The sequence below is a fragment of the Scyliorhinus torazame genome, chromosome 3 (genome assembly GCF_047496885.1).
Source record: "Scyliorhinus torazame isolate Kashiwa2021f chromosome 3, sScyTor2.1, whole genome shotgun sequence".
Taxonomy (NCBI): domain Eukaryota; kingdom Metazoa; phylum Chordata; class Chondrichthyes; order Carcharhiniformes; family Scyliorhinidae; genus Scyliorhinus; species Scyliorhinus torazame.
The window spans coordinates 184,397,442-184,423,523 of record NC_092709.1 but is presented as its reverse complement, the minus strand read 5'-3'; the positions used below and the strand labels follow the sequence as shown (position 1 = coordinate 184,423,523).

The 26,082-nt window shown below is 46.2% G+C and overlaps 1 protein-coding gene across 7 annotated transcripts in view; it reads right to left on the bottom strand.

The window, feature by feature from the left end:
* The window catches only part of tbc1d1 (TBC1 (tre-2/USP6, BUB2, cdc16) domain family, member 1), a 393,938-nt gene that overhangs the window by 151,543 nt on the left and 216,313 nt on the right, over positions 1-26,082 (bottom strand). For 4 of the 7 annotated variants that reach the window (XM_072496556.1, XM_072496559.1, XM_072496562.1 and 1 more), the window contains exons 9-13: positions 25,491-25,580; positions 20,060-20,322; positions 16,807-16,959; positions 12,280-12,384; positions 1,603-1,742 (exon numbers count right to left, since the gene is read on the bottom strand). In XM_072496556.1, coding sequence (XP_072352657.1) covers positions 1,603-1,742; positions 12,280-12,384; positions 16,807-16,959; positions 20,060-20,322; positions 25,491-25,580 — 751 coding nt within the window. The remainder of the gene's footprint in view (positions 1-1,602; positions 1,743-12,279; positions 12,385-16,806; positions 16,960-20,059; positions 20,323-25,490; positions 25,581-26,082) is intronic. The other 3 variants (XM_072496557.1, XM_072496560.1, XM_072496561.1) reach the window with 3 other exon arrangements.

The following is a 26,082-nucleotide window of genomic DNA, read 5'->3' as shown; positions in this document are numbered from 1 at the left end:
TCTTGTGCATTCCCAATTTTAATTGCTTCATCTCCCGGCTTGTGTGACCGTCTTGATTTGCACGTTCTCCCCGTGTCTGCGTGGGTTTCTTCCTGGTGCTCCAGTTTCCTCCCACAGTCCAAAGATGTGCAGGTTAGGTGGATTGGCCATGCTAAATTGCCCTCAAGTGTTCAAAAGAGGTTGGTTGGGGTTACTGGGATAGGGTGGAGGCATCGGCTTAAGTGGGGTGCTCTTTCCAAGGGCCGGTGCAGACTCGATGGCCCAAATGGCCTCCTTCTGCACTGTAAATTCTATGATTCTATGAACTTGGGTACCTTAAGTTGCCTCGGCCCTGAGATTTAAGCCGCTCTTTAAAACCCTACCTCTTTGACCAAGCTTTTGACGATTGGCCCCAATATCTCAAACGGCTCATTGTTCGATAATATTCCTGTTGTGTTTTACTGCATTAAAGGTGCTATTGTACAAGTACAAATTGTGGCTGGAGCACTTGAAAAATAAAACACAATTTATATTCTAGGGTGTAAAAGCTTAGTCAGGACTTGAAACTGGGAGTTAGCACCATGTTGGGGGCGAGGTGGCAGGGCAAGTATAAAGAAAACAATGGGTAAAGATGAAGAGCTTGAGGTGCTCTGTCCTATCACCGAGAATCAATTAATACATCATAAGGTTTGTTCAAAAAACAAGTTCACACTTTTGAGTACACAGAATCATTGAATGATTCGGAGAAGGAGGAGACTATTCAGCCCATCGAGTCTGCACCAATCGTCCGAAAGAGCACCCTACCTAGGCCCAATCCCCAACCCTTTCGCCATCAACCCACCTAGGGCCAATTTAGCTTGGCCAATCCACCTAACCTGCACATCTTTGGACTGTGTGAGGAAACTAGAGCACCCGGAGGAAACCAACGCAGACATGGGGGAATTACAAACTCCACACAGACAGTCACCCGAGCACTGATCAAAAGCAAACCATAGAAATTTAGTAAGTTTACCAAGATGAAGACCTATACCCTGAAAGCACAATCTTCTAAGCTACCTTTACTTTTACTCTGCACGTGAAACAGGAGATGGAAAATCCATTTCTAAAGCTCCTGGATCATGTTGGCTGCAGTAACCTTATACTCCAGAGTAGGAGAAGTGGAAGTGTGGAAGTTGGGTGGTGTGGCAGGCAGGGGATGGGTGGGGTTAATCACAATTCCTGCTCAGTTGATATTCCTAGATGTCTACTGGAGCATGAGTGAGGATACTTTTTGAAATCTGGAGCAGATTCATCTATGATGCACACGCTCAGCTATAATCGAATAAGCTGTTGACTCTTATTTGGATGAATTACTTAACAGCTGCTATTCCCTAGGGAGTCGTATGCACTTTGTGCCAGAAAGAAGAGAGTCGGATAGGGGACAATATGATAGTGGATGGTAATGATTTTTAAGTCATCTTTTTTCAGTTGCATGTATTGTTCAATCTTGTATTTTGCATCTTTTGTCTAGGAAGTAATTTGGCCCAACACATTATCCTGTAAAAAATGTCATCAACCGCCTGTAACGGTCTTAACGTTACAGAGAATTGTGGGGTACAAACAAACATTGACCTCCTGTCTTACCATCATGTCTGCAGGGGGATTCACATCCTTTCTGTGGTGAAGCCACACGAAGGAAGATCTGCTGTCGCCAGGACTGCCGACGATTACGGACCAAATTCCCATTACTCCCTCTGCCTGGACTCGGCCTGGATTCATAGTCACTGTGGCAAGAAAATATCAAGAAAGTCAACTGGAATCCATTATCCAGTCTCGAATTTTGAAAGTTAAATCATTAATAAAAAATTAACCCGAATCTGACATTTATTTAAGTCATATATTAACTAGAGGTTAAATGGTTGTTTTCATTTCAATAGGTTGAACCATCTGATGAGAAAATGCCATTTAAAGGTACATGCATTCAAGTAGAAAATATTACAAGACTCAGCGTTCTTAAAAATTCAAAAATTAGGATTAATTTATCCATCATCTGTTACAAATCTGTGGAACATTAGTTATCATGCAAGCCATATTGATGATAGCATTAGGGAACCTGTGCCTCAGAGTTAGTTAGTTTAGCATGATTAGGTAACCAAAGTAACAACAGTAACATACATTAGTCCAGGCTGCTTTAGAATCACTTCTTGAACTGTCCACTATTGGGAAAGAGCAATTAAAGCAAACTGAAAATCCACCCAGTCTAGAATCAGAACGGTACAAATACACACATTATATTTAAGCGACACAACTGAAACTTTATCTATAGAGATGCACTTTTATTATGATTTGAAAACCCACATGACTAGGATTTTTCAAACTAAAAGCAATATTTCCTTCCATTCACTGGTGTGCCTTATGGTATGGAAGCATTAATCATCATGATTATGAAAGTGTTCAGTAATTTCTTGTTGACAGGAAACCATCAGTTCTTAACCGAATAGTCCTTTACCCTCAAACACATCCATGGCCTCGTTTGCAAAAGGTAAAAACCCTAGTTTGTTTCCATGTTTAGACAGTGTCCTTAACTTTCTTCATTCCTATTATCTACATTCTCTCATATCTGCAAATATTTCCCTAAAAGTAGAGGGTGAATAAGGAGGCCAACAAGTCTGCCCGAAGGAGTTGAAGGACCGAAGCCGACTGAGTATTTTGCCGCGATGCTGGCAAAGCTATTGGGTGAGGGGGAGGATCCCTCCCGATATGAACTGGATCGGGCTCATCGGTCGTGGAGGCCTGTACCAATGGCGAGTGAGCCGCCAAGGGCAGTGACTCTGTGCTCCCGTAGGTATAGTGTGAAGGAGAAGGTCCTGAGCTGGGCCAAGCAGAAGCAGGTGGTGCAGTGGGCTGGAGCTGGTATACGTGTATACCAGGACTTTACGGTGGAGCTGGTGAGGAGGCGGGCTGCCTTCAACCGGGTGAAGAGGGCACTGTACATTAGCAAGGTGCAGTGCGGCATTGTATATCCAGTGAAGCTGAGGGTGACTTATAAGCTCAAGGACTTTTATTTTGGAACGGCGGAAGCAGCGGAGGAGTTTGCGAAGGCAGAAGGACATGGCAGAACTGACAAATTGAGAAATGGCCATGTGCCGATGTAACCTCATGACTGTATTTTCTTCTTTTCTGTTTCACTGCGTGCAGGTGTAGGGGCTAAAGGAGCCAATGTTGTATATATTTGGACAAGGGAAGGGATGGGACTTTCACTCGAAATGAGGGTTCTTTGGGGTGTAGGTGGATATGCGGGGTTTGTGTGCTAAAAAGGGGATCTCTGGGCTTTCCTAGGGCCGGGCAAGGGGGAAAGATACCCGGGCGGGGACCTCGACGCTGGCCGGTTTAAGCCGGCCAGTGAACGGGAGTGAGGTGGGGTGAGGGGCTGCGGCCATCAGAGCCTGGCAGAACAGGGTCCGAGTGGTCTAGCCGGGGTGGAAAGTTGGGGGGAAGGAACAGAGGTTGGGAGGAGGAGTTTTACAAGTGGCAGTGGATGGGAGGAGCTATTTACTTAGAATTTACAGTGCAGAAGGAGGCCATTCGTCCTATCGAGTCTGCACCGGCTCTTGGAAAGAGCACCCTACCCAAGGTCAACACCTCCACCCTATCCCCACAACCCAGTAACCCCACCCAACACTAAGGGCAATTTTGGACACCAAGGGCAATTTATCACGGCCAATCCACCTAACCCGCACATCTTTGGACTGTGGGAGGAAACCGGTGCACCCGGAGGAAACCCACGCACACACGGGGAGGATGTGCAGACTCCGCACAGACAGAGACCCAAGCCGGAATCGAACCTGTGACCCTAGAGCTGTGAAGCAATTGTGCTATCCACAATGCTACCGTGCTGCCAAGCTGGAGACTTGGGGGGGGGGGGGGGTACAACTCTTGGGTATCAGGTACGGTACTCTTTCAGAGGCTGGATGGCGTTGAGTGTGGTGGTGGTGGTGGTGGTGGTGGTGGGGGGGGGGGACGGGGGGGGGGGGGACTCTATAGGTCAATGGTGACCATGGTCGGACCCGGACTCCTTTTTCTTTTGTTTCTACCGTGGGAGGGTTTGGTTTATTTGATGCATATATTGACAGGTGGGCCGTTGTTTGTGGTGGTGGGAGGATGGGATCATTGGTATTGTTTTTTGTTAAATATATTTATTAAAGTTTTTCAAACAAAATTTTTCTCCCTTACAAACAATAGCCCCCCCCCCCCGGCCCGTAACAAAAAAAAACCGAGAAATCGAGCAGAGCAAGATATATACATGGCAAAATGATATATTTACACAGCTTTGTACACTGGCCCTCTCCCGTACGTGCCAGTTTCCCCAACCATTCATGTTATCTCTTGCTCATCCACCCTCCCAGGCAGTCCCCCCTCTCCCCCCCCACCCCCCCTCTCCCCCCCCCACCCCCCCTCCCAGAACGTCCCCCCCCCCCCACCCCCCCAAGGTTGCTGCTGCTGCTGACCGACCTTCCTCTAACGCTCCGCGAGATTGTCTAGGAACGGTTGCCACCGCTTGTAGAACCCCTGCGCAGACCCTCTCAAGGCGAACTTAATCCTCTCCAACTTTATGAACCCAGCCATATCATTTATCCAGGCCTCCAGGCTGGGGGGCTTCGCCTCCTTCCACATTAGCAAGGTCCTTCGCTGGGCTACGAGGGACGCAAAGGCCAGAATGCCGGCCTCTTTCGCCTCTTGCACTCCCGGTTCGTCCACTACTCCAAATATTGCTAGCCCCCAGCTTGGCTTGACCCGGACTGTCACCACCTTAGATATTGCTCCTGCCACTCCTCTCCAGAGCCCCTCCAGTGCCGGGCATGACCAAAATATATGGACATGGTTCGCCGGGCTCCCTGAGCACCTTCCACATCTGTCCTCCACCCCAAAGAACCTACTCAACCTCGTCCCCGTCAAGTGCGCTCTGTGGACCACCTTAAATTGTATCAGGCTGAGCCTGGCACACGAGGAGGAGGAATTAACCCTACCTAGGGCATCAGCCCACAGACCTTCCTCGATCTCCTCCCCCAGCTCCTCCTCCCATTTACCCTTCAACTCTTCTACCAGCGCTTCCCCTCTTCTTTCAACTCCTGGTGCATTTCCGACACCTTGCCCTCCCCGACCCATACACCCGAGATCACCCTATCTTGAACTTCTTGTGCCGGGAGCAACGGGAATTCCCTCACCTGTCGCCTCACAAAAGCCCTCACCTGCATATATCTAAAGGCATTTCCCGGGGGTAACTCAAACTTCTCCTCCAGTGCCCCTAGGCTCGCAAACGTCCCGTCGATGAATAGGTCCCCCATTCTTCCAATCCCCGCCCGATGCCAGCTCTGGAACCCCCCGCCCATCTTCCCCGGGACAAACCGGTGGTTACCCCTGATCGGGGACCACACCGATGCTCCCATTGCACCCCGGTGCCGTCTCCACTGGCCCCAGATCCTTAGCGTTGCCGCCACCACCGGGCTCGTGGTATACTTTGTCGGCGAGAGCGGCAGCGGTGCCGTCACCAACGCCCCCAGGCTCGTTCCTTTACAGGACGCCATCTCCATCCTCTTCCATGCCGCCCCTCTCCCTCCATAACCCACTTGCGGATCATCACCACATTTGCTGCCCAGTAGTAGCTCCCCAGGTTTGGCAGCGCCAACCCTCCTCGGTCCCTACTGCGTTCCAGGAATCCTCTCCTTACTCTCGGAGTCTTATTCGCCCACACAAACCCCATAATACGCCTGCCTACTCTCTAAAAAAGGCCTTAGTGATCACGATGGGAAGGCACTGAAACACAAACAGAAACCTCGGAAGGACCACCATTTTGACCGACTGCACTCTACCCGCCAGCGAGAGCGGTAACATGTCCCATCTTTTGAAATCCTCCTCCATTTGCTCCACCAACCTCGTCAGATTCAGTTTATGTACGGTCCCCCAACTCCTGGCTATCTGGATCCCCAAATACCGAAAGCTCCCCTCTGCCCTCCTCAGCGGTAGGTCCCCTATCCATCTTTCTTGGTCCCCCAACTGTAATACAAAGAGCTCACTCTTCCCTACATTGAGCTTATAGCCCGAAAACTCCCCAAACTCCCTTAGAGTCTGCATGACCTCCACCATCCCCTCCATTGAATCCGCCACGTACAGCAACAGGTCATCCACATATAGCGACACCCGATGCTCTTCTCCCCCTTCCATTTATTAGACTCCCTCAATGACATGGCCAATGGTTCGATCACCAATGCGAACAACAGGGGGGACAGAGGGCACCCCTGCCTCGTCCCTCGGTACAGTCGAAAGTACTCCGACCTCCACCGGTTCGTCACTACACTTGCCATCGGGGCTCTGTAAAGGAGCTTAACCCAATTGATAAACCCTACCCCGAACCCAAACCTGCGCAGCACCTCCCAGAGGTACTCCCACTCTACTCGGTCAAAGGCCTTCTCCGCGTCCATAGCTACCACTATCTCCGCCTCTCCCTCCTCCGATGGCATCATTATCACGTTTAAGAGCCTCCGCACATTGGTGTTTAGTTGCCTGCCCTTTACAAATCCAGTCTGGTCCTCGTGGATTACCCCCGGGACACAGTCCTCGATCCTTGTGTCCAGCACTTTTGCCAGCAACTTAGCATCCACACTGAGGAGCGAGATCGGACTGTACTATCCACATTGCAGTGGGTCCTTGTCCCGCTTTAGGAACAAAGAAATTGTCGCTTCCGACATTGTCGGGGGCAGGGTGATCATTGATATTGTTAAGGGGATTGATTTTGTATTTGTTACCATTTACTGTTTGTGGGTGCGGTCTAAATATTTGAAGGAAAATGTGAAAGTGTAGAATAAAAAAATATTTTTTTTTAAAAAGGAGGCCAAGCACGGGTGGGTGGGCGAAAAAGAAAATCAAACCCCTACTTCATCACAAGGAAAGAGAATTTTAGCAACTTCAAAGGGTTATTCCACTGGCAGCTGTGTGATTGACAGGCTTTTCTACAATTGTACTCAAATGGATGCTTGTTTTTGCCTCCTGAATTGTTTCACTGTAAATGTAGTTTTTTTGAAAATCAGACTCAGATTGTCTGCGCTACTTTTTATCTATATCAACACCTCTAAGTATGAACGAGTGGTGAATCTGCCTTGTGTATTTCCAGGAAGCAGACAAGGAGAGTAGGAACTGACAACACTGCATATAACCCTCCTGCAAAATTCATACAAGAGAGTGAGAACTACTGAACAAAATCGCTCACAAGGAAAAAGGAAATGGTGACCACAGCCATCTGGTGTATTTCCATCATTTAGTGTTGGTTATAAGTCAGGTCATAGTTTCAAATACCATTTCAGTAACCAACAGAAAAATGTTGCCCGTGAAGTTGTTTGGCACAAACTTAGGTTGGATTTGTAATATAAACCATTTTTAAGCTTGCAGTGTTTGTGAATCCAAAGCAACGTCATGTACTAAATGAAGTTGGGATCAGTACTGGGGAGAACATGAACCTTTCTTTGCCAAATCGTGCTCAAGACATGGGTGTGGTTGGCAAGGCTGGAATTTAGTACCTCACCCAGTGGCTTGCTAAGGCATTTAATTAGACAATTAAAAGTTAACCACATTAATACAAGGCCAAAGACTGATGTGGGCCAGATCAGGTAAGGACAGAAGACACCCAAAAGGATATTAACAGACTTGTTCGGTATAATCTTATGGGTTCATTGTCACTTCTAGACAAAAACCTTTCTTTTCAGATTTTAAAAAACTGAATTCCAATTCGCAAACGACGTGACGGATTTGAACTGTCATTCTCATTTTAATGCGTTGCTGCATGATGTTCTATTCGCCAACGCCACCCACAATCGATTAAGACAAGAGCAAGGTCCTGGAAAACATGGGCCACTTTGCATACGTTGGGAACATCCTCTCGACGAAGGCGACATGACAACGGAATTCACCATTGCTTTCAATGCTCAAGCTCAGCTTACAGCCAACTGAGATAAAGTGTATCGAGGACCATGATCTCGAATCTGAAACTAAAGCCATGGTGTGCCAGGCAACAGTGATCCCCATGCTGCTATATCATCCAGAGATTTGGTCAATCTATAGCAGACATCTCAATGCACTGCAGAAATATCACTAGTGGTGCCTTCACAAGATCAAGCACAGGACTAAATAGCTGGCTTTTAAAGCAGACCAAGGCAGGCCAACAGCACGGGTTCAATTCCCATACCAGCCTCCCTGAACAGACGCCGGAATGTGGTGACGAGGGGCTTTTCACAGTAACTTAATTTGAAGCCTACTTGTGACAATAAGCGATTTTCATTTCATTCCTCCAAATCCAGTAGTAAGAAAGATGGTCCAAGAGCGACATTCCTTCCCAAGCCAACATATCCATCATCGAGGTGCTAATCACTCAAAACCAACTCCGCCGGGCAGGTCATATAATTTATATATGTGACACCAGATTCCCAAGCAACTCTCCAACATCACTCGTTGAGGCATTTCATTTTTCTTGGATTGAAATATTAATGATCATGCTCCACCAAGCCATTTGTTTAGATTCTTCCTTTGAATTTTACTCTTTCAAAATTACAAACATGGTTCCTTGATTTTGATACATCTGGATTCCCGGCAATTTTAATTATTTTGTTGTCACTGCCCTTCAATTGACCACTTAATCTAATAATATGCCATTGGCTTAAAAACTCCTTGTCATTTTCCTCTATCTCAAACTTCCTGTACTTTGCTTGCTAATACCATGATCCTTTCTTCGGGTTGATGGATCAGTTGACACTTTTATCATCTTGTCATCCTTTTTATCTAGCTGGCTTTCTGGTTACTGAACATTGTGCAGTACTTCATAGACCAGGGGAGAAATTCTCCGGAAACGGCACGATGTCCGCCGACTGGCGCCCAAAACGGCGAAAATCAGTCAGGCATCGCGCCGCCCCAAAGGTGCGGAATGCTTCGCATCTTTGGGGGCCGAGCCCCAACCTTAAAGGGCTAGGTCAGCACCGGACGAATTTCCGCCCCGCCAGCTGGCGGAAAAGGCCTTTGGTGCCCCGCCAGTTGGCGCAGAAATGACATCTCCGGGCGGCGCATGCGCGGGAGCGTCAGCGGCCGCTGACTGTTTCCCGCGCATGCGCAGTGGAGGGAGTCTCTTCTGTCTCCGCCTTGGTGGAGACCGTGGCGGAGGCGGAAGGGAAAGAGTTCCCCCACGGCACAGGCCCGCCCGCGGATCAGTGGGCCCCGATCGCGAGCCAGGCCACCGTAGGGGCACCCCCCGGGGCCAGATCACCCCGTGCCCCCCCCCCCAGGACCCCGGAGCCCGCCTGCGGCGCCTTGTCCCGCCGGTAAGGTAGGTGGTTTAATCTACGCCGGCGGGACAGGCATTTTAGCGGCGGGACTTCGGCCCATCTGGACCGGAGAAGCGCGCAGGGGGGCCCGCCAACCGGCGCGGCGCGATTCCCGCCCCCGCCGAATATCCGGTGCCAGAGACTTCGCCAACCGGCGGGAGTGGGATTCACGCCAGCCCCTGGCGCTTCTCCGACCCGGCAGGGGTTCGGAGAATCTCGCCCCTGATCTGTCAAATGCTGCCCTTTTAGTTTCCTTTCATTGGTTTGTGTTTTTAGATTTTCTTAATTGTCTCCAGTGTTGCTTTTTGATTTTAATGTTCACTGATGTTCTCTTGATGTTTGCTTACTCTGGACCTCTCGTTAAATCCTGGCTTGCCTTGGTGGATCCCTTCGCTGGCTGAAGCACCTACATGGTCTCTTGAAATTTAAATCCACTCATTTTGTTGCTCATTTACTTCCCAGCTGCAGCCCATTATGACTGCTTGTGCTGTCCTTTCAGTTATAAAATGTTTGTTGCTACTCTTTTTGTTTGTCCAACTGTTGAACTTACATGCTATTCTTGAATGGAGCCCTCCAATAGTGAAGTAATTTGTTGCTTTACAATCAATCTCACTTTGAATTTAATAATAATATAATAATAAGAATATTTTTATTGTCACAAGTAGGCTCACATTAACACTGCAATGAAGTTACTGTGAAAAGCCCCTAGTCGCCACATTCCGGCGCCTGTTCAGGTACACTGAGGGAGAATTCAGAATTCGCAGCTGGTACGGGAATTGAACACGCGCTGCTGGCCTTGTTCTGCATCACAAACCAGCTGTCTAGCTCACTGAGCTAAACCAGCCCTGTCTCCAATGTTAATCATTCACAATGGAACCAGACTTTTAAATTTGGTAGTACAGAACTTGAGTAATGCTGAAATCCGATGTGTCTCTTTTTTCAGCATTATTTTAAATGTCTCGATCCTTGACCTATTTGACTTTCAATTCAGTCACGGGGAATTCTTCCAGTCAAAACGAAAGCGGGGATCAACAACCTGCCATCTCCAATTCTCCGCCTGGCAAACTCCTCAAAGAGCTTGTTTATACACTGAAGAGGGTCAGAAGGAAGTTGTCAAAGCTAAAAAGGGGAACAGCAAATGTTCCAGCACACTTTGGTACACAGCTGGTAAGAGGAGTGAAGAACCGCTATCTATTGTTGCTGCTCATTTAAAGTTTTGATTTTTCTTTTTTAAAAAGAAAAATGCTAACTGAGGTATTCAAGAGGAGGAATAAAATTGCCATCGCTTGAGATAAGCTGTTTCCCGATAATATGACGGACCATTTTGCCACTTGTTTGGACAGTGAGGCCTCTGGTCCTCTACTCTTCTCCCTGCTCCATTCTTCAAGGAAATGGCAGGTCCATCATGGGTGCCGCCTGCCGATGGAATTTTCCCTCTAGAGGCAGTTCCTACCTCCAAGTAGCAACCAATATCTCAGGCCCAATTAAGGGCTTTGAACATAAAAAGAGCACTGCAGGAGTGACGCAGACATAATTCAGGGTCACGACCCAGAAATGATCTGGGAACCCCAGGGTGAAAATCCACCTTGGGGAGTCTGTTCAATTCTATGTTGAAGAAGTTAAAACAAAATGGTTCCAGCCTGTGGCGCTTTGGGATGGAAGGATGAAATATGAGGATTTTACCTTTTACCGAAATCATTTTAAAGAGTCAGGAGCAGGGGTCGGAATTCTCCATTCGTCGGGATTCCCTGGTTCACGCCGGCAGCATATCCCCGCTAGCAGGTTTGCTGGTAATGTAGAATGGATTTATGGGAAATCCCATTGATAAGCGGTGGGAGTAGAGAATCTCTCAGCCAGCAAATGGCACAGTGCCGAGGAACACGCAGCTGGGAATCGGAGAATCCAGGCCGCAGGATACCCCCTCAGAACACTGCTGTTGAATGATTCTCTCGAGGAAATTTGAACAATTTGATGTTGATCAGAGTTTGTGGAAGACACAGCCGTTGAACAGGGACAGAATCATTGGTTAAATTACAGGACTATGAATCCAGAAGCCCGGACTAAAAGCCTAAAGAAAATGAGTTCAGCATCCACATTTTCATAAAAATAATGGAAATAAAAAGCTATCAGTAAAAATTATCATTAATCTTGTTGTGTTATGTACTCTGGGATAACACAGGCTGCAACTTGATGCAGCTTTAACCAAAAGATACTCTCGATTTTGAAGTAAGTTCAATGTGATTTATTGAACCATTAGCACAGTTCTCTATGAGTTCGACTCTCCTGCTAATCTTGCTATAGTAACTCAGTCTAACTAACCAGTCTGCTCTAAGCCATGTGGTGGGTGTGATGCTTCTGATCTGCCCCTGTCCTACTCACTAAGTGTCACCTGTGGAAAGAGACAGAGCATGTGTGCCCTGTCCTTATATATGGGTTGTGTAATGCCCCCTTGTGGTAGTGTCACCTCTGGGTGTCTTGACTGCCCACTGGTTGTGTCCTATTCTCTGTGTTCATTAGCTGTATGTCTGCATGTCATGACGTCTCTGGTGCTTACTTAGTCGTAGTGTATTTACATTAACCCCTTGTGTATTTACAGTGATGCATATCACCACAAATCTGTTGGATTGTTGTAAAATTCTAACTGGTTCACAAATTTTCTTTAGGGAACCAAACCTGCTGTGGGAAAACCGTAGTGACTTCTCACAGTGGTGACCAACCCACACCAACTGCAACCAGTTGTCCAAAACCGCAGCAGTTCAGCTCATCACCCCTTTCTCAATGAATGATGCCAGCCTCCTCAGCCCTGCCCACATTCCACGAATGAGTAAAACAAATTGTTAATTCGAATCCCCACAAGATAGCACATTAACAGAATAAGTATAAAAAGTACAAGCTGCAGTTTACTGGGTTAAAATTACTCCGCAAAAAGTGAAGAAAGCTATCAACACATGATTCCTACCTTTTGGTGCTGTGGTTGAGAGCTACAGGAACCAGAAATTTTAGAAAGTTTGGAGTAGAGGTTGAAGCTGGAAGCCTTGCTCGCAGGCCGCTAAGCTGAGAAGCACTGATAGCAGTTTTGAAAACAAAAAGGTTTACTAGAAAACAGCTTACTGGAGTTCAGATCATGCAGTTTACAAAAGGATTTGGCATTGGAAGATTCGTAAAGACATCCCTTAGCAAAATAAAAGAAAAATTTACTGGCGATATAATTGAAGCCCGACGATAACTGGTCATCAATTTTCGCTTGCTTAAAAATCCCAGAATACAATCAATTCTGCGGGAAACAAATGGGTTATTGAAATTCAGTTGGTCCAAAACCAAAAGAGAGTCCCTCAGTATGGATAGCAAGAGCTAAAACCCACAGACTTTTCAGAATCCCAATGAAGTTCTCCACCCCCACAGATTTCCCATCTGAAGCAAAAATATCTCTCATCACTTGGTGCCTAAATGTTGTCAACCTCTGGGCACCTGGTACTCCAGTGCATTTAGTGGTCTTTTGATATCAAATGGGAGTAGCTGAACAGAAGCCAAGCATTCCTCACAAGGAATAAATTACAAATATTGACGACTGTCACACACTTGCAAGCCATCAGTTTTGACTGGTGTAGGAACTAGATGCCAGACAGAATCCTGGCAAACGCCAGGATTTTAGGTTATGGGGAAGGATGGGGGTGGGGAGGCGGGGGTGCACAATATGCAAGAATTATGGATTGTTCTTCATTGCCAAGCATCAGGGGGCTCCAAAATACATGGCCAACTCATCAAATACGGAGTTAATCTGTCCGCGTGGCCTTTGTGGACTCGCTGCATTGGTTGTTTTCAAATCCTGGTTGGGATCAGTCCAGATGCACCGGGTGAGATGAGGGGCGCGATTTAATAGGACAGAAACTGAGTCTGCTTCTGGCGGGTTTCATGGGGTCTTTCTCGACACCTGAAGCGTTGAGAATGACACTTCTATTTGACAGCACTTTGCCATGTTTTTGGCCTCAGCAAGGAATGCCCTGCCAATGCCACACTTACATCATTTCCTGCACTAGCGAGCACGTGATAAGTCACATGGGCACTGGTGGCACTGCCAGGGTGCCCGGTGGCACTGCCTACGTGCCAGGCTCGTGGTGTCTGGATGCCAGGTTGCCAATGCCAAAGATTTGGTCCGGGGTGCTCAGCCCTTAAGAGGTGGGGTATGGGGAGGGGGCTCGAGGACCCCATAAGATACAAGTTGGGGTGGTGTGTGTGTGTGGGGGGGGGCGGTTAAGGTACCTGGCTGTCAGCAGGAGTGCGAGGGTACCATCCTGCCCAGAGTCCCACCCCCCCAGGTGCCGTTACGTCTGGTCCACGTTTGTGGAAACCAGTGCTAAACGGCGCCATTCGAGTTCTCCCAGGCGAGGACGTTAGTTCCCAGGCCCTGGGAGAATCTGGCGCCTACATATTAAAATTAGCCTAATGGTCCCAGTGAGGGTGAGATCCAGATCGCGATGTCTCGCGAGCTACGTTAAATCACGGTAGTTTCGAGCATCGTGAATCTCTCGAAAGGCGTCCCTCGAGATTCAACTTGGTCGGGAGCGACAAGGCCATTAAATTACGCCCCAGGTCGACCTTGCTGGCCACAGGTTGTGATAAGATACAGCTGTCTTGCAGCGAGGAATTGGGACCCGGAAGGGAATGAAATATTTTAAGAAAGACTTCAATGTTTCCCTTTTTACAGTGAGTGACCCCAGGTCACCCTCAACCTATTGGCAGGATGGAAAGAGAGAACCCAGGAACCTCAGGCCCACCCACTTCCAGATGTTGTGAATCCTATCGTTGGTGTTATCATTAGGGGATTTCCTCCTATTCTTGTAAACATAGGTGGGGCCAGCAGTAGAGATCCCAAGCGGGTGCATCCATTACAGCGGGACCACCCCAAGCCCATGAATCTTCAGGGTCCAGCTGCATATTGAAGACCAGATACTTTCAGCTTGAGAAACTTCTAAAGTTTTGCGTTATATTTTTGTGAGATATCAAAAACAATTTATACAAAATAACTATCATCAAGGAATTTAGAAAGTTTGCAATTTCCCAAAGCCTTGTACAATACAAAGCTAATTACCTTTTTTTGCAAGGGATGTCTTGCAGCACACGCTAGAGTTCAGGTTCATGCAAGTAAAGATCACTGACAATCAGGAACGTGCAGACAGAGAAATACGGAGTCAAAAAAGCACAGCACTGACTTTCTCTCAGAGTGGTGTTGCAAATCCTGACAAGAACGAGTTGGGACAAGTCAAGAAGCTATTCATGAGTACTTAAATAGGGGAGATTAAAAAGTTTCCATAAACTAAACCTTAAGAACTGAACTGTCTTGTCATAAATGGAGAGGGTGGAGAATATTTCTCCACAGAGCAGGTCGGCTGCTTTAACGATCTAATCTTCCAAAACGAGCAGCTGCATGCGTCATCCAACTCATTAAGGAAAGCAATTTTTTTTTAAAATTGCGGTGGTACATAATGAGAATTAAGAGGAATGAATTCCATTATCAGATATGCAATATTCCTTGATTGTTCAACAATTCCAACAACTGCAAAAATTACCAATCACTTTTCTCCAGATGGTTGACAGTGTTAGTTTTAGCCCCTGCTTATTTCTTTATCACTGGCAATAATATTTCATTCGATTGCTCCTGAAATCTCAATTACTACAGGATCTACTAGAATTCACATTTTGTAATCAGCTGCCTCAGAAAGCTGAAATAAAGAAACATCTCTCAACGAGTTGGAACATGTGGATCATGCTTTATTCCATTAGAAAACTAAGTTATTTTAAAATTGAAACAAGTTTCATCCACTCAGCTTCTGGGCCATTGATGATCAAGAGTGCTGGACTGTTAAGTAAAACATACTACTGAAAACAAACATTTATAAAATTATACTATCTCATTATTTCAAAATACAGGATTTCAACATATGGTACAAAGGGACAGTAACAGTTAGGATGAAAGCAGACACAGACTCAATTCTCACTCTGCCTAGCTACCAGTCTCAGTAACGTTATGATGAGACAACAAGGAGTATTGGTTAGCTGGAGAAAATACTGAATCGGGCAGAGTTTCCTATCGTGTTTTCATATAAACAGTGGGAGGGATTCTCCAATAATGGGGCTATGTCCTCACGCCAGCGTCAAAACGTGGGCAATTCACGCTGGACTTTCCTTCAGAAATTCCAGTGTGATTCTTCTATCTGTACCCGAAGTGCAGGGTCCCGAAGTGCTCCTCACAGCTCTGGCTGCGGATACGGGGCCCTGCACTTCTGGTCTGGAGTCCACGCATGCGCACGGCGGCGGCCTGTGGCGGCCGCCCCGTGCGACATGGCGGACTCACACCACGGACCACGATGAACGACGTAGGTCTCCCCGAGATCACACGCGGCCGAGGATCGGTGCTGCCCGATCGCTTGCCTGGCTGTCTGTGAGGGCCCCCCCGGTGAAGGATCCCCCCGCCCCCACCAGGGTGGCCGTGGACTGAGTCCGCAGCCGACACTGGCCGTTCCCGACAGGCACAATGTGGTTAGAGCCGCGCCGTCGGAACCCGGCCAGTTTTCCTGGGAGAATCGCCTCGGTCAATGTCCCCCTACCCTCGCTGCATAGACCGCGCGATTCGCGGCAGACCAGAGAATTGCAGGAGCGGCGTCAGACTGGATTTTGGTGTAAACACCCACACTCCGCCTCCGCGTCGATCGCGATTTCTGCGCAGAGGTTCGGAGAATCCCGCCCAGTATCTTTTGTGCTTCAGGGAGAGGGACCTAAATTCTCCTGTTTATGCTGCTACCTCACTAGCTGCTAACCTTGACAGGAAAGTTAAGGCAAGTCCACAACTGGCTAAAATGCACTGGCGACAGACAAGGCACCTCCTCACCTGTGCAGGTTTAGCCAGTGACCCTGTGTGCAAATTTCACAACTGGAATCAAACAAACAGAAAAGGGTTGAAGGTGGACAAAACAAACTATTGGGAAAACTGATCGGGTCACAGAGAAACTCTGTTTGCAGTGACCCAAGAATAAGAGACGCAACATTCCGTATGGGACTTTGCGCTCTATGCTTATATAATTAAAAATTAAACATTCGGGGCGGTAATCTCTATCCCATCGCACCAGATTACTGGTGCGGCGTGCCCCCAGGGTTTCTCCGACTCGCCAGCCGGCCAATGGGGTTTCTCATTGTGGGCAGCCCCATGCCGTCGGGAAATCCCTGGGCTGCCGGCAAAATGGAGAATCCCGACAGCGGAGAACCCAGCCTCCTGTCTTTATTCAATAATCTCACTGCCAGAGCCATAAATGGGTACCTAATGTTTACTCGGTTAGTGCCGTCCATGCTCAGGCACACCTATGCATGTGTGTCAACTAATTATTTTGCTCCTGCAGTAAGTAGGTGGCACACCAGACCACACCATCACACTGACACAGCAGGCAAAGCATTGCTCATTCATGCTTCCATATCAGGAAACAAATTGTCTCACCTTTTTTTCAATATCAGCCCACCATCCCTTCCACTGGAGCTAGTCTTCAAATACTTAAAAAAATTTGGAGTGGAGGTCGAAGACCGCAGATGATCTACAGACCTGTGCAACCTGGACTGTGGCGATTTGCCGCGAGTGTTTGATATATCCAGGCTGCGTGTCCAGCAAACAGAAGAGACAAAGACAAGTGGCCAGAATCAGAAAATAAAACATTGCATTTTCTTTCAAATGTTTAACAATTTTGTAATGTAGGCGGTGTAGAATCTTTGATGGTCCAGAAATGTTCTCAAAATAAGCATTCAAGTAGACAAAAGTGGTTATTGAGGAACATTCGTGAATATAGTTTGCCAAGAGATACAAGAGCCCCTTGCTGATACAATGGAGGCTGGACAAATGGTCTGGTCTGTAAGTTTGGTTGTACTCATCCCATAACAGATGCAGTGTACCAGACTTAAATGGTATAAAGTGCTCTGAGTCTGCACAATTGGATTTGATGTCTAAATGGTACACTTGACCACCAAGATTCCATCTTCTCTTTGGCTCCCCTTGCCATACAGGAGACTAAAGGCATGTTTCTGCTGCAGTTGTTATGGGATGATGTCAACCAAGTTTCCAAGGCAGACCATTGTGTAGCCTGGGTCCCTCCCAGAGCTGCCCCCGCCCCCCCTCCCTCACTTAGCGGGGAATGGGAAGGATAAAACAAGAGCCTTTTGCTAAATAAAAGAGCTAAAGTAGCTTTGAAAGGGTCAATTGTAGTAAAACTGGAAACGGCCCATAACTAGTGGGGCTTTTAGCATTTTCTTTTATCCTTTTGCAACAAGCTGTTCTTCAGTTGCAAATCCTCTCATTTCAATCATCGGAAGAAACAAGAGCCCTGGCCACAGATTTCTCTACAAACCGCCACAGGGAGAGGTTTCCCTCACTTCCCATAAAACAGAAGATTCACCTTTGCTTAACATCTGAAGCGGGCAGAAACCCAACACTGTTCTGTAACTCAGTGTTTTGCGAACTGATCACTGGTCTATCTCGCAGCTAGATTTTTAAACTGTAGAGCATTTCATTAAAAGTTCACTTTTCATATCACTATTTCGACTCTAATTACTGTCAGTTCTATCTAGGCACTGCATGATGGCCTTCCACCCACCATATTAAATACAGTTAACTGTGCCATCAATCCGAACCATTCTAATTCAACTGCACAATAACTCCCCTCTCCATCATCAATATACATTTATAGGGGCAGCAGGGTGGTGCAGTGGTTAGCACTGCTGCCTCAGCACTGAGGACCTGGGTCACTATCCGTGTGGAGTTTGCACATTCTCCCAGTGTCTGTGTGGGTCTCACCCCCACAACCCAAAAGATGTGCAGGGTAGGTGGATTGGCCACGCTAAATTGCCCCTTAAATGGGAGAAAAAAGAATTGGGTTCTTTAAATTAAAAAACAAAAAAAATCAATATACATTTATAGGGTGACATTAACATACATGGTAAGAGTAATGGAATGCTGTGCCAAAGGGAAAGTTTAAGAGAGATGCTGGAAGCCTTGGGCAAAATATTATTTTGAAACAAGGAAAAGTAGCGAGGGAGACAAGCGTTGAGGTTTTTCAAAAATGTGTAACTAGTGATGGGATGGAGGGATTCACAGGACAAAGGAATAGGGAGTCAGCGTAGGTTCACTGATGAAAGTAAAGAATGATTGGGCCTGTGCACAGGGATAAGTGCCTTTTAGAAAGTTGGAGGCTAGGAAGCATGGATGAGAAATAACAACAAAGGAGGCATTGTAATAATCCAGCCTGAGTAATAATGATATTTATTCATGTCACAAGTAGGCTTACATTAACACTGCAATGAAGTTACTGTGGAAATTCCCTAGTTGCCACATTCCGGCATCTGTTCGGCTACACTGAGGGAGAATTCAGAATGTCCAATTCACCTAACTAGCACGTTGTTCGGGACTTGTGAGAGGAAACCGGAGCACCCGGAGGAAACCTATGCAGACACTGGGAGAACATGCAGACTCCGCACAGACAGTGACCCAAACGGGGAATTGAACTCAGGTCCCTGGCACTGTGAAGCAAAAATATGGCAAAACCATGGATTAGGGTTTCAGCAGTAGTGAGGTGAAGGTAGAGGGGGAAGCAAGTAATGTTGTACATGCAGAGATTGGCATCTTGGTGCTGGAGAGGATACCTAGTTCAGTTCACAATCAAGCAGGATGTCAAAGTTGTGGAATATCTTGTTGAAGTTGAACGTAAGGCAATCAAATCACTGTCAATGAACTAGAGCTGATGGCTAAGTGTGAAAGTTTTGTCTTGTTTTATGTCCAGCTGAAAAAAGATTTAATTCATGCAAATACTTGGCAAAGAAAGGTCATGATAAATAGGAAGGAGCAGCCACCAAAATCAATGCCACACAGCACAGAATTCATGGGCTGGTTTAGTTATTCCTAACGTGGAAAGTCGATCATAACAAAAATCTGTGGTTGCGAATAAAAAATCCAAACCTCAATTTGTGAACATCACAATCTACTATTTCATTGAGTGCTGATCATAGTATCATAGAATCCCTACAGTGCAGAACGAGACCATTCGGCCCATTGAGTCCGCACCGACCCTTCGAAAGACCACCCTACCTGCCCTACTCCTGCAACCCCACCTTTAAGGGGCAAATCAGCATGGCCAATCCACCTAACCTGCACATCTTTGGACTGTGGGAGGAAACCAGAGTACCCGGACGAAACCCACATAGACACAGGGAGAAAGTGCAAGCTCCACACAGTCACCCATGTCCCTGCCGTTTTGAGGCAGCAGTGGTAACCATTGTGCCGCCATGCCGCCCCGTGATGCCTCACATCATTCCAGCTTTAATGCATCCAAGTTTGTATCAGGCACAAGGGAATAAATACAATAATTTTGCCTGCCATGTCACTCAAAAAGTGCCTTAGAAGAACAGGAACTAGACAGCTCATTCTGTCCATCTACACTGATGGGTCAAAATGGAACCCAGGCATCTTGTGGTGGAAACAGGAATAGAATACTTTGAGAAGATTTCAAGATTTTGTTTGGTCTGTTTTACAATACAGTTTTGCTAAGTTGATGCATCATAGAGTCTATTCTTTACAAAGTATTATGTAACTTAAGAAACACAACAGTAATAACTCTCGGCTAAAAATTGTCACTTTCATAAAAGACAAAATCAAAAATGAAAAGATGATGAAGATATGGATGTTGTCTGTAAAGTATACCGAATCTTACTTTTGTTTGTGTGGTGTGTCTGTGCTCACTGAATGATACCTCATCAGTTTTGGCTTGGGAAAGGATGGCATCTCGTCCATCTTCAGCTGCGGCTGTTCAACACTGGAAGGCATGTAACTGAAAGTATTGGCCCGTCGTCTAAATACTGGCTCAGGTAATTCCATGCTGTTATCTAGGTCTTGCAACAAATCTCCTGTGGAACCATGAGACTTCACAGGACTAATAGACGGTGCCTGGTCATCAGTGTCATCCAAACATGCATCCTGTGTGGACATAAGCGTAAATCATTTCAATTAATAAAGGGTCATCATCCAGCCACCTCTTGGTTGGCACACTTCTCTTGTATTTAAAAAAAGTGTTTAACTATTTTTCTTGTCCAAGTGATTTTAATTATTTTTCTTTTAGTTCTCCTTGGCTCCCACCCACTGAACCACACATCCATCTCCAGCTGGGAGAGCACTTGCCTGGGGTACTGTGCACCCCATAACCATCACTCCTCATGTGTTACTGGAGGGGCAAATAAAACACCAAACTCAAAGAGGGGAACTGCTGTTGTCCCTGTAAATGCTATCAAAACTGCATCGTCAGAGTTCATGGGCGGGATTCTCCGCCGGCGGGATTCTCCGTTTTGCCGGGGCCCGGGGGTTTCCCGACGGCGTGGGGCTGCCCCACAATGGGAAACCCCATTGTAACGTAATTCATTGCCAGCGTAACGGAGAATCCCGCCAGCGGGCTGAGGCTGAAAAGTGGCGTGGCGGGGCGGCGAATTCAGCCCCATATATTACAAAGCCACAAAAGGTATTTTCTGAAACAGTTCTTCAATAACAGGGGGAAAAAAACTAATTTTTCACAATCAGAAATCTCGGTTGCCTGTTTAATTGGGGAAAGCCGAGTAAAGATGGGCCAAGGCTGAAAAATGTTGTTGTTGGAATGACATGCCATCAAATGGCTCAAAAGGAACCTGTAGAATTCTCCCAAATAAGACAAGCCAAAGAAAAACACACTTAGGCCTTTGGCCTAGACCCTTTGGATGAAGCACTGATCAAAATCAAAACATTTTAGAATCCAATTCAAACAGTTCTGGATGTTCGCTATGCCTTTACTTCATGGGCTCAAATTACTGCCTCCAATTCCTGTGATAGACTCAAACTCACCAGAGAATCTCTGGAAGAGAGGCCATTCAGGCCATCGAGTCTGCACCAACCGTCTGAAAGAGTACCCTACATAGATCCACTCCCCTACTCTATCCCTGTAATCTCATCTAATCTGCACATCTTTGGACCGTGGGAGGAAACTGGAGCACCCGGAGGAAACCTACGCAGACACAGGAGAAAGTGCAAACTCCACAGAGACAGTGACCCAAGGCCGGAATTAAACCCGTGTCCCTGGCGCTGTGAGGCAGCAGTGCTGACCAGTTTCCTAACCAGCATTACAAATGTTTAAACTCCCTCACACCTCATGTTTGAGAGGACACAACCCATGTATTAGAGGACTATGATAATGCTGTTTAGTGTTTTGCCACCGTTCCAAGTCGACATCTATATCACAATATATTACATTTATGCCATGCACTATTTGGACATCATCATCACAGACACAAAGTCATTCCTGCAACTACACACCTCCACTGACAGGTGGAGCCTCTGAATCTTCAGAGTCCAGACCTTATACCAAACAGCAGCAATATTCAAGCTCTCTCACTGCCAACATCCTACACCTTCCTCCGTGATGATGACAGCTTTGGAAAAAACTTTGCACCCAGTTTCTCCCTTCACTTTGCTCAGTCCCCTCGCCCTCTGTGTGCATGTTTTAGAGGCTTTTTCTGCAGGATGTTCTCACCTCCCTCACACCTGTAAACCTCTGCCTCCTGACACAGCAGCATTCGCTTCAGAAGCTGTAGATCCCCACACCAATACCCAACCATCAATGCACTGAGGAAAATCCATATTGTTATAACTTTCCATGGGCAATGTGCCAAAGGATCATTACATTTAATTAAAACCCCAAGGGCCATCCTGCAAACCATGACTTCAGCTATTACAGATACGAGATCTTCATCATTTACAGTTTAGTAGACTAAAACAACACAAGCCCCACAAGAGAGATCAGAGTGTGATCAGCATGATCAAAGGAAATCCCCATCTTACTTCCAACTACTCAATTTCAATTTATATTTTTAAATATGAAATTTTGGATAAGTAAATACATTGTGAATTTATCAAGTGAACTGTTATCTGCCTTCTGAATAGAATCAATATTATTGCAAGTGGAAAGTGCAACAGTTAGAGATAAATTTGGGTTTTAGGATAGATGACTTTCAACTAGGCCCACTAATAAGTTAACTGCACCTACAATTTTTTTAATGGTTTTTGTAATGTTGATTTGTAATGGGTTTGTAATGTGGGGCAGCACGGTGGCACAGTGGTCAGCACTGCTGCCTCACAGCGCCAGGGCCCCAGGTTCAATTCCGACCTTGGGGGGCTGTCTGTATGGATTTTGCACATTCTCACAGTGTCTGCATGGGTTTCCTCCGGGTGCTCCGGTTTCCTCCCTCAGTCCAAAATGTGCAGGTTAGGTTGAGAGGTTATTGGGATAGGGCACGGATGGGCCAAATGGACTATAGGGATTCTATGTTTCACATAAACCTGCAATATCATTTGATGCTAAATTGTTTGAAATATAAGTTAGCACCAAAAGCCATCAACTCACCAGACGGTCCAATATTGTGAACTTGAAATATGAGATCTGCCCGAATGATAAAATTGATTAAAACAACTTCCTTTTTTATATGGCCCAAGACACTTAACAGGAGAATCATGAAACAGCATTTGACAATGGGCCACGTACGGGATATTAGTTGACCAAAATCTTGGCTAAGTGTGGGTTTGCTCCAAGTGCTCCGGTTTCCTCCCACAGTACAAAGATATGCAAGTTAGGTGGATTGGCCTTGCAAAATTGCTAGTGTCTAAAGGAAGGGTGGGGTTACAGAGCTAGGGTGGGGTAGTGGGCCTAGGCAGGGTGCTCTTTTAGAGGGTCGGTGCAGATTGGATGGACCAAATAGCCTCCTTCTGCACTGTAGGGATTCTAAGAGGTAGATTTTAAGGAGCATTTTAAAGGAGAAATAAAGAGCTAGAGGTGTGAAGAGATGGTGATTCCACAGTTTAGGGCCTTGGATGTTGAAGGCACAGCCACAAATGGTGAAACAATCAAAATTGGGGATGCAAAAGAGGCAGGAATTGGAGTGCAGAAACTTAGGTGGATTGCAGGACTGAGTTTATAGAACAATGGAATTTGAAAATGTTAGAACCAGGAACCAACAGCAAACACAAAGGTAATGGGTGAACAGGACATAGTTCAAGTTCAGCATTCTGGCAGCAGGTTCCAATAGCTTAAGGAGGGTAGAAAACGGGAGGCTGGCGAGGAGAGCATCCAAATAGTTGGGTTCAGAAGTAACAACGGCATGGATGAGAGTTTCAGCAGTGGAGGACCCAAGGCAGGGTCAGAGATGGATGCTGTTACAGAAATGGAAGAAGCTGTTGTGTGTGATGGATGGATGGATGATCAGAAGCTCTTCGCAGAGTTAAATTCAGTGGCAGGTTTGCAAGATCAGGTTCAGCCTCAGAGAGTGGCCAGGCAGAAAAACAGTCAGTGGCAAGTTAGTGGAGTTTGTGGCAGGGGCCACAGACATAGGGCCCTGGTCTTCCCTTTATTTAGGAAATCTCTGTTCATTCAGTACTGGATTGTGGATGAGCAGGCTGGCCAATCAAAGGGAGTGGATGGGCAGTGACAGGTGGTAGTGAAGTAGAGTTCGGTGTCATCAGTGCTCTTGTGGAACCCGTGTTGTGTTTTTGGATGATGTTGCCAAGGGACAGTATGAAGATGAGAAATAGGAAGAGGCCAAAGTTAGACATTTGGGGAAGCCAGAGATAACTGTTGTAGCAGTGGGAAGAGAAGCCACTCCAGGTATTCGCTGCCTTTCATTGGATAGTTAAAATTTGACCAAGGTGAGAGCAGTTTTACCCAGCTGGACAACAAACAGAAAGGGGGATGGTTTGGTCAACCATGTCAATAGCTGCTGACAGGTCAAGGAGGACAAGGAGAGATAGCTTACCATTCTCACAGTTATATAGGATGTCATTTCTGACTTTTTCTTTTAAAGACCATCTCACTTCTGTGGCTGGAATGAAAACCAGATTGGAAAGTTTTAAACTTTTATTATAGATGGAGTTGCAGAACACAGGGCAGGAATTTGGAAGGCAACAGCACATTCAGGGACACGGGAAAGAAAAGGGAGTTTGGAAATGGATGGTAGTTTGCAAGGACAGAGGGGCCTAGAGTGATGAGGGGGTGATGACAGTAGGTTTGAAGAGGAAGAGGATCCAACGAGTGGGAACCGTCAACAATATCAGGTGACATGGAGGATAAGAAGGAAATATCGGCGGTCAACAGTTTAATGGGAATAAGTTCAAGAGACGATTAATAATACAATTCCGAATGAATAATGCAGGATTACGTTGAAATGAAATGTCTTGGAATAATAAAAAGATCTGCTGGCATTTTCAACTTCTCTATTTGAACCATCTGTTTCCACATGATGGTCATTTCCGAGACAAGGTTTCCCAAGGAGAAAAAAAATCCAAACAAAGTTGTAGTCTTGGTTAATAGATCCTGAACCCCCCACCCCAACCCCGCCGTAATCTCTCCTGCCTTGGCCAGGCATCCATTTTCCCAAGTCTCTGTGAAGTATCTTGGGACATTTGCAACTTAGGGGTGCTAAATGAATGAAAGTTGTTGCATTGCCCTGTGCAATTATAAATATCTCTAGTCGAGGCAAAAACAACTGACTGGATTTCCATCTATTTTAAAAATAAATTTAAAGTACCCAATTCTTTTTTTTTTTCTAACTAAGGGGCAATTTAGCGTGGCCAATTCACCGATCCTGCGCACTGTTTGGGTTGTGGGGGTGAGACCCACGCAGACAAGGGGAAATGTGCAAATTCCAAACGGACAGTGACCCGGGGCCGGGATCGAACCCGGATCCTCAGCGTCGTGAGGCAGCAGTGCTAACCACTGCGCCACCGTGGATTTCCATCTTTTAACATAGCGAGCAGTCCATGCAGCTAAAAAAAAAAGTTATGGTACAAGTAGTATTGCTAACCAAACCGATTCACATAAAATGATTACTTTTATTGCAGCTGCTGTTCGTTCTACTTGATTATTATAGATCAGCCAATATTGATATCGAACCATCTTCATGAAGGGCCGTGTTCTAACTTTTATTTATAGTTTCAGCTATGCGCATTACTCCTGGGAAGTTACTGTATATATTGTGTTATGTCTTCCATGATGTTTTACAATGATGGAGGGTACATCAGTAAGTCAACCAAGTATCCAAATCCATGCGACATAGTTTTATGAGCAGATAACTCACCTTGGATATATCAGAACTTGATAAACTCAATGTTGTATTTTCTGACACTGTACTTTCAGCGCTTGCTTGGCTTTTGAGCCTAGACCCTCCCTGCAAGGGCAAAATGCAAAGTCATTACAACAGAAATTCCAAAAAGAATCGGCATAAATCTGTCTCCGGTTAATTATAACTTCATAAAAATCTGTAATTCTGCACTATGCTCAAAATAACAAGTCGGGTATTACATGAAGATTACTGACGAGCCTTTTTGTCACGGGAAGAGCACATTAGGTTCATACTCCTGCAGAAGAGTGCTTTATTCTGACCATCCCATCAGAGGACATCATTAAACGATGGCCACAAACTCCTCCACACTTACAGGAAATGGAAAAGGCCCACTCATACATCTGCTACCGAATTACTGAACAGAAGTAACAAAGAGGCTTCTTTCAAGCTGGATCTCGGAAAGGAAGGAATTATTGCCACTTAGCTTCCAGGAAAAGATGCCACCATAAAGCAATGAATGGTCTTAACCATCCTTGGAAACTGATGGTCATGTTCAATTATCTGCACGATGCAGTATCTACCACTGATGAGCCAGAGTGCTAAACAG